At 37.1% G+C, this 9,233-nt stretch overlaps 1 protein-coding gene across 1 annotated transcript; it reads left to right on the plus strand.

The window, feature by feature from the left end:
• The first annotated feature begins 6,877 nt into the window (after positions 1-6,877).
• Positions 6,878-8,011, plus strand: LOC122078963 (high-affinity nitrate transporter 3.2-like). The gene is made up of 2 exons (XM_042645168.1): positions 6,878-7,089; positions 7,338-8,011. Exons 1-2 carry the CDS (start codon positions 6,963-6,965, stop codon positions 7,826-7,828), a joined length of 618 nt encoding a protein of 205 aa, XP_042501102.1. The 5' UTR covers positions 6,878-6,962; the 3' UTR covers positions 7,829-8,011.
• The last annotated feature ends 1,222 nt before the right edge of the window (positions 8,012-9,233 follow it).

Consider the following 9,233-nt stretch of genomic DNA (forward strand, 5'->3'; position numbering starts at 1 on the left):
TCAATAGAAACGTGAAACGAAGAACAAGCCCCACAAAAGAAGGAAAGATTCTCTGAGCCACTGATGCAAGTATTAGCAGTCTATCTCTTTTTTCCGATTATAAAATGACCTCTGTGTCCTCTCATGAATGGCATCATTTTGTTGTGCTTTTCTATACCATGTGCTCTAAAAACCCCCTTTAACTAATTTTCCCTTTATACGCATGGGTGAATGTTTTTTATTCAAAAGATACCCCCGAGCCAAGAAGGGGTATGGTGGTCATTGCATGCTCTTTGTATTTGTGGTACAAGGGTTATTCTTGGACAGAAAACTTTGTTTCTACATATATATATATATATATATATATAATCAAAACCGAATTTAAAACAATCATTGAGCTTGATTAGAAGCTCGTTAAACAAACCTAGAGTTCGTTGGAAATTGAACTTCAATTTAGCGGTTTAATTTTGGTTTAACCTATTACAACTTAAAAGTGTTTAAACCAAACTAAAACTGAACCGAACTATTGGATTGGCAACCCTAGTTTCAAGTTTTCAATCAATTTTTTTGTTTAAAAAAAAATCCCCATTTGTTTCTTCCCCTTTTTTGTTCTAAATTCATTTGATATTTATGAGAAAAGTTTGGGCATAACGCGGGCCACCTTGACTTGTGTTACTCTCCTAATCCCATCCCATGAAAAACAATCAAAAGATATCCATGTCATGTGTGTCCTACGCTACCATTGGTCAGAGCGGCTAAATTTAGACAAAATCTACCCTATATTTATTTATGATGGAAGTTTTAAAAAAGTACAACCGTTAATGATCATAAATGTCTGCCCTTTATAGCGTAGATCGAGTCAATAATTACACTATTATCATTCGAACCTCTCATTCTCCCTTACAAACTCGGTCGTCCTATGTATTTCTTATGTTTGCTCACTTGCCCACCCAACTTTTTGTATGTATACATTCTTGTACTGCTTTTATAATTCTTGTGTAATGCTTTCAACAATTCATACGTCTTGCTACTGTGATATTAATCTAAGTATGTATACGTATAATGGTTGTTTTAATAATGATTATTTTTATTATTATCATTATTATTAAAGAATGACCACAGCAATAGTAGAGTTAATGGAAATCTAAAGGTTGGAGGCATCCACGCCTTCAAATATTGCATGACACAAGGAGTGGAGGGGAGTGTCAGTAAAAGAATTAACTTTCATTTATTTATTTATTTATTTTTCATTTTCTTCCTTCATAAGAAAGAGGTGAAAAAAATAACAAAAATTAAAAGATAAAAAGGGAGGCGGTTTCCACTTTCCATACATTTGTGGTAGGAACCTTTCTTGCATGCCTGTTTTACAGATCAGCAACTATAAAACGACAGATGAGATGGGCTCTAAGTTGTATGGACAAGTAGACAACCCTTTAGATTCATTTTTCATATATCAAGTGCGAGTTGGAATTTGCCACATGGCAAAGTATAGATTTTGTAAACTTCAAAGCTTTGTTTTGTTATTTATTTTTAGGGAGAGGGATAGGTATGTCACCGATATCAAGTATATCAGCGGATAGCATCAATAGGATCACATGATGGAGTATCATTCAGGAAGGATATGAGAGTCATTTTCGAAAAAGGGAAGAGAGAGATAGACACAATGGGTGCTAACATACTTGACATCGGCAGCATACCTAACCTTTTCCCTTATTTTTATTAGTCCAAAACTTAAGATCTATGTAAGAAATTTAGGGAATTTAGATGTCCATAAAATTTGAGTAGTATCTAATCTATCATGTCACATTTAAAGCAAACATATAAAAACCAAACGCTTTTAACTTTTGTTCGTTTTAAGTGTTAGGGTCCTCGGGATCATGGATGACTCCTCAAGTGAAAGCTTGAACAATTAGGATTTTCAACTTATAGTCGGTGGATTTCCATTTATGACATAAGTGTATGTCAACTTAGATTGTCAACTCCAATCTCCATCTCCATGGATCATCCCCAATCGGTCATTCGCAGTAGAAGACATGTTATTAAGATGAATCAATTGTTTTTTTCGTAGGCAAAAGCCATGAATGCTTATGACAAACAAAATGGTTGGATTTGGAATAAAATATGTTTCACTTATTCGGATCTGTTCTAAGAATTCCTGCAAGGAGATGATGGGATCATTTCCACAAGAGGATATATATTTACAACCATGACGATTGAATCAAATAGTTAATCTTTATAGATAGAGGACCTAGTTTTTCTATCGATAAGTTGAGGAATTTTCTCAACAGACTCTTAGATCTACCATGGAGTACTTCAGATTGGACTGAAATTTTATTGACATATAAATCTCACAGTCGATCTCATATTCACATTTCAAGCTCCAATCTGTACATAATTTGTCTATGGCAAAATAAACCATTGAAAAATAAGGGAGATTTAATAATGGTTGGAGTTCCGATAGAAATGCATGAATATACATAGAAGATTATGCCATTAGATTTAATGGTAAATAATTGAATTTGATGTTGTATCCTACACTTTATTTACCACATAAATCTTTCACATGACAAAAATGATGTGCCCATCAAGAAGATTATTCATAAACAGCCACATGAGAGATCAATAGAAAAACAGGAAAAGACTCATAGATGAAGAGATTCTTTGTCATTTATTGTAATTGGATGAAACTCAAAGAATAGTGTTGGACTTGGTACAAGAAGGGCAAGATTTATAACACTTAAAACTCTCTTCAGAAGGACAACAAAAGCACAAGTGGAAGAATCAAACAACTTTCTTCAGAAGAAGGACAGCAAAAGCACAAGTGGAAGAATCAAACAAGTGAAAGACGGAGATTCAAAATGATTGGATTCTTGAATGATTGTCACATGTAGAAAGCAAGGAACTCAAAAGTGTCTTTTCTTCCTCCTTTAACTTACTTTTACTTAGGTGAATGGTTCCTTGTTGCATAAGCCAGGGAACTTTATATGGACTGCGGACCGCACACCTAGTTTTTCCACATGAAATATATGAGTTGATTATTTTGACCATTGGATACTATCAAATGATAGAAATTACTTATATCTCAAACTTTAGTCTCAAATTTAATTACATACCCTCTAATGTATTGATAGTTGATGTAGCTTTTGTTGTTTGGAATTTGTGTTAATGTTTTTACCACATGACAAGCTCCACGGGGGTAAGGGGAGGTGAAATTTCAAATTTGGCATTAGACTAAGGACAATGAGATCTATGTGTCTGAAAATATTGCAGCCTCATCTAACTTGCTAGATGATGGTAAATGCATGTAGACTCCTGATTAGGATGAAGCAAAAATACATAAATAAATAGATCCAATTTCTCTCTGTTAGTGGGGAATAGGGAATCTCTTCATCTACCCTCATCACTGGACTTAAACGACATTTTGGATGATGAATAATAAGGGGCGAGAGGAAAGGATGGACATAGAGTCCAATCATAATGTCAATTGTCAAATAACTACAAATGTGTAGAAACGCAACCCTAAAATGATGCAGAAAATAATGAAAAAACAAGAACAAACAATGCTTGCAGGTTTACGAGGTTCGGTGGATCATTTCCACAAGATGATATTCTGCTTTACTATCAATGGAGAATAGAGTTACAACGCTCGTCCTCACACCCCCTCAGTATTGCTTGCATTACAGAGAAAGAAAACATTGCTACAAATATATAACGAAAAACCTAATCCCAAAAGTATAAAACTGCCCTCAAATGAAAAATTGGAGAGGGAACTGTGCCCCCTACACCCCCACTATGCAGGGGGGCCTCCTGCCCCCTTGCAACCCCCACGGCCTACTTACCGGCAAGCGGGACTGCCTTTCTATCCTGTCAAGGTGCCTGCACTAGTACTCCCTGGGTTAAACTGCGACAAAATACAAGACATCATACACCAACAAAATGAATGCTCACCAAGGCTATAAAATGAGGAATCAAGGATATAATTTACCAATGTTGTTGATCAGGATCCAATCAGAATCGACCTCAAAAAGCCCTAGAATCGACCCTCATATCTGAAATTTCAACGATTCCTAATTTGTGACATTGAATCAGCCATACCAAATCGTCAAGAATCGAGATTAGTGACCACTTATTCAGAACCAAATTGGTGATTCTCCATTCATTCCTGATTCTTGAAACCTCGATGATTCTCACCAACTTTAGATCATTGAAACATCGTTTGTTGCTTCACTGTCTTGAAGGTGTCATCTTTATATGCTTAGGTAGCTTTAACTATTAACCTCTGGCCCAGCAATGAGGGCGGCCAGTTTCATGGTACTTGAATTGCATTAATACCAATGATAGACACAGCAGATCATTTCTGTAACAAGAATGTAGATTCATTGCCGCCAGAATCAATGCTGTTGGATCGGATGAGAAGACGTGCTGAAGCTCATGTTAGAAGCAGAAAATATTTCTCAAAAACTATTCCCTCTCCAATCAAGTTGCATTGGATATCAGTTTTTAAGGAGAGAATTATTTTATCTTGGTTATCACCGCAACACCATTATGCATATTAAATATTAAAAAATTGGGCAAGCACGTGTGGCCTCAGCACTAAACCAGGGCTGGGGGCTAATAAGATTGTGTGCAAGGGCATCAACATACATGGAATTTTTTATTTCATAGGGGGAGGGGTGGCAATTCTGCTCGCTCCTATGCTAGGCACAGTAACCACATGATTGAGTAGTTTGTTTTCCCTAATTTTTTAAGGGAAGAGGCTCTTCCAGCAGCTAGCTAGGGTCTGGAAAGGATAAACTTGGGCACCCCTTCAGTCATTTCCTCTCTTTCAGTTATGAAATGAACTCACCGCCCTCCTACATATGATATCATTTAATTTATTATACCTCATTGGAATGCTCTACTGTGTTGTTTGCTCATAGAAACCTTTCCAAATTTTAATTAGCCAACAGTTCCTAGCTCCGGTGGCACCTCACTACTCAAAAGGTTGAGTTATGTTGCAAGAGAGTTTTCCTACACCATTGGTGCATGAAAAGTACAGCCATCAATTGTTGTCAATATTTGCCCCCTGCAGTATGGGGTCGATACCCCGGTATGGGATTCCTTCCTACATGGTGATCACCCAGGTCTTGCCCATAGTTATTTGGGCAAACGACACGTGTCTAAGCGGTGATCCAACGGCTCTTGGCGGTGATCCACATCCATTGGATCACCGCTTGGACACATGACAATCGCCCAAGTAGCTATGGCTGACCTAGGCGATCACCGCACAGGAGAGGAGCCAAATCCAAGAAAAACAACCACCTAGCACTCTACTTTTTTTTCTTTGTTCTTTCTCTCCTGGCAGAACAGTGGTGACTGAAATGACAATATTAGCCTAACATATGTCACAGAAGGACCATCGTGCAGAGCATAGACCTACCCAGCCCAAAACTGTTTGGGCTAAGGATGGGCTTAGCTGAAAATTCTGGCATTACAAGAATGTGAAGTCCATCAAACTTGACAGATGAGAGAGTGCTATAGAGAAAGAGAGAACACTAGATTGAAAAGAGTCAAAGAGAGGTTCAAAAGTGTCCAAAATCAAATCGTTGATTAGAAAATATCACAACCAAAAACAAACTAATTATTAATGGTTTGGTTTGATTTTAAACAGTTGATTTCCATCAGGTTTATTTTCATTGGTTTGGTTCAGAATTGACACCATTACCAGACCCAACCCTCTAAAAAAAATTTAAAAAGAAATTAAGTAGAGCCCACTAACATTGATACACAAGGATGACGAGAGAAGCTCTTCATTCATCCGTAATGATTTGAAATTATGATTGCTTATCTCTCATCTCTTATTGATGAAGGTCTGAAATACTCTTTCTCGATTGAATAAGAGGATCAGATCGTAGAATTCTCTCTTCATTATAAATGTTGGAAAACTCAATCCCATTTACACATGGGTCAATATTTGGAACCAAAATTTGATTGTAACACCCCCAACTTTCCCATATATTTGAAATTTTCTTTTCGTGTTAAACTAATTTTCTTAGCCATTGACTTTTCAAATTCACTAAAAAAGAAAAAAGAAAACTTTATGAAAGAATAATAAATAAAAAATCTGAATTCATCAACACGAAATGAGGCAAGAAGAATCATCTTGCTTTAATGTCTAATATTGGCCATGTGAGAATTAGTTGATATTGGCATTTTGTGTACATACATTCAACTTTTATTGTTCCCATAATAATATGGTGTTAGTTTCCACAAAACATCAAAACCTTTATTTGGCTTCTCAATATCATTTCCTTAATCGTTGGAGTGAAGCTCATCAAATTCATTATCACGCAAGGTCACCCTTTTCCTTTGTTTAGTTTTCTTTTCTTCTCTATGGCTTTCAAGGCCTTAGGCTAGTGATGTGTCGAAACATAGGGGCACACACTCCCAGTAGGGGCACATGGGTTATTCCATGCCCGTTATGTCTGGCGTGGCCCCTGTATCTTACCCATAAAACTTTGTTCCTAAATTAATATTAGGAAAATATCTTTGAGCCCGACAAGAGGGTATGCCAGCATCCATCTCTCTCTCTTGAAAATGACCTCTTTGTCCTCTAAACTACAAAACCATTGTCATTTTTTATTGATACGTTCCTTTATACCGCTTGCTTAAGAACACCCTCTCACACCCCCAAGAGCTGTGGCACTATCCCCTTACCTTAATCCCCTCTCCTTAGATGATTATAATCAAGATTGACTAATCATTAAACTAAGAGCAGATTATCATAACCCTTCATCTAGCTTTAGGGCCATCTAAACTTAATCTCTCTCCTCTCTTATAAAAATGGGCCGTTGACTTAGACATGGTAGCCCACTAGCCCCAGGTGAGGTAATAGGTTACTGGACTCTATCCCAACCACGCCCTTTACCTTTCCCTCTATAAAATCTCTCTCATCAAAATCGCCTCCTCAGTCCTCAGGCTTCTTCCCTCCAAACAAACTAGCGATGGCCTCTCGTCTTCACATCGCTTCTCTCCTTCTCTTCTGCTTGGTAGAGAACTGCTATGGTGCTGTGCTCTTCTCCTCGCTCAAGCGAACTCTGGTGGTCACCGCTTCACCAAAAGCAGGAGAAGGTTAGTGATTGCCTCTTCCTCCCCTCTCAAATCGCCTCTATTAGGAATCAAAATTCCCAATCAACCTAATTGCGTAACTATTTTAGTTTAAGATCTCAATTCAAGATTGGATTCTCATATGAACAGAGATCCCAAGCAAACAGAGCAATAAGATAAAAGGGTTAAATCCCTTTTCTTAAAAATAAAAAAAATAAAAAAAAAAAACCCGGATTCTTTGAGCTTTAATTCTTGTGATTGGTGGTTTACAGTGTTGAAAGCAGGAGAAGAACAAATCACAGTGAACTGGGGACTCAACCAGAGCTTCCCAGCTAGTACCGACTCAGCGTACAAAACCGTGAAGGTAAAGCTATGTTACGCGCCCCTCAGCCAGGAAGATCGTTCGTGGAGGAAGACCAACAACGATCTGAGCAAAGATAAGACCTGCCAACACTCGATCGTGTCGAAACCTTACGATTCTTCGACGAACAATGTGAAACAGAGCTTCGATTGGATCATCGAAAGAGACGTTCCCACTGCAACTTACTTCGTGAGGGCTTACGCTTACAATTCCGACGGCGACGAGGTGGGTTATGGTCAGACCACAGACGCAAAGAAGACAACTAACCTGTTTGAAATCCAAGGAATTAGCGGCCGTCATGCGTCACTTGACATCGCCGCTGCTTGCTTCTCTGCTTTCTCCTTGGTGTCTCTGCTTGGATTTTTCTATTTGGAGAAGAAGAAAGCGAAGATGTCTGTGTAGGAGTAGAAACGTTTGATTTGTTTTTTCTCTTTGATTTATCAGTATTAAGGAGGGACACAATAATTATTGTATACAAGATGTGTTGGTTGATGGCAAGGTGAGTTAAAGAGTTAAGACCATATAAATCTGTTATTGTAATTGCCATATTGGATTTTTAGATAATTATGTTATGTTTGTCTTGAATTCATCCGTTTCTAAGAATTATTCACTTTGACATATTTTGGTGGTGATTTGATTGGAAACTTTTATGAGATTTGTGGCGGGTAGCAGAGTATATTTATATCTACTATTGTCGTGTTGAGTAAATAATTGTGAATTTTGAGATTTGTTTGGATGAATTTTTTTACCCTCATTTAGGTGTTCTAGAGAGAGATTTCTATTTTTCTTTCAACATATTTTCTAAAAATATATTGATTAGATAGACTAAAAATTTGCTATTTCCCTTTGTATTTATCTATGGTTTTTTATCTAATTAATTTCCTCATACATTTTAAGTTGTTGAGCCGAAAGTGTTTTCTAATTAGTCTAGTTGGAAAAGGAATCTCTTGATGACCCGATATCTCTCATCTGATAATTCTAATTGGCAACTCAAGGGTTTCGTTCAGTGGTTATGAGTTGGGGTGAGTTGTACACTTGGATGGTCCTAAGTTGGAATCCCACTACTCTGATACCGTCACCTTGGGCCAATCACCTTGGGCCAATCATCACTCATCACTCATCTAGTTGGCCGTTGTGATGGAGGTTAATTGGTGCAGTGATCCTAGATCTTCTTTTACAATTCAAAGATTCATTCCTAACAGAGTTTACTGCATGATAAAATAAAAATATATAAAAAAAAAAATTAAGGATAACAAAAAATAAAAATGCGTAGCATATATATGAGGGATATGTCATTATCAAAAATAAAGTATACATGGGAGTGTATAAATTGGATTTAAAATTTGATACATGTCCAATATTTATCACCCCAACCCAAGATCTCCAATTTTTGCCTAAAAAAATATCAACATATCCAGTTGTTAGAATTTCCACGTGGTTCAAACAAAGACATACAACGAAGAGAAACCTTTCTCCTTTTCTGCTTTTAGAATAAAGTCAAGATGTAGAATTGATGTCAAACGATCTCACCAATCATATGCCCAAAAGGGGAATACTGCCCAACCGCCACGGAACAGAAGTTACAGAACAGACAAGTTTTTTTCAGAAAAAAAAAAAACCTGAACAGGCAAGTTCGACCCACAAGGGTTGTATCTTGTATGCCATTGGTGGCCCACCCCAAGTTATGGGGGAAGAAGTTCTCTTAATGCGTTTATTAGGCCTTTATTAACAAAAATTATTAGGCTCTCACGTGTGTTTTTTTTTTATACAATTTTAAGGAGAAATTAACAACTCTTAAGTTTTTTTT

The sequence above is a fragment of the Macadamia integrifolia genome, chromosome 5 (assembly GCF_013358625.1).
Source record: "Macadamia integrifolia cultivar HAES 741 chromosome 5, SCU_Mint_v3, whole genome shotgun sequence".
Taxonomy (NCBI): Eukaryota; Viridiplantae; Streptophyta; class Magnoliopsida; order Proteales; family Proteaceae; genus Macadamia; species Macadamia integrifolia.

Excerpts from the sequence above, each read along its gene's own strand:
- LOC122078963 (XM_042645168.1), top strand. The coding sequence starts at position 6,963 with ATGGCCTCTCGTCTTCACATCGCTTCTCTCCTTCTCTTCTGCTTGGTA. Across the intron at positions 7,090-7,337 it reads TTCACCAAAAGCAGGAGAAG|TGTTGAAAGCAGGAGAAGAA; the intron begins GTTAGTGATTGC and ends GGTGGTTTACAG.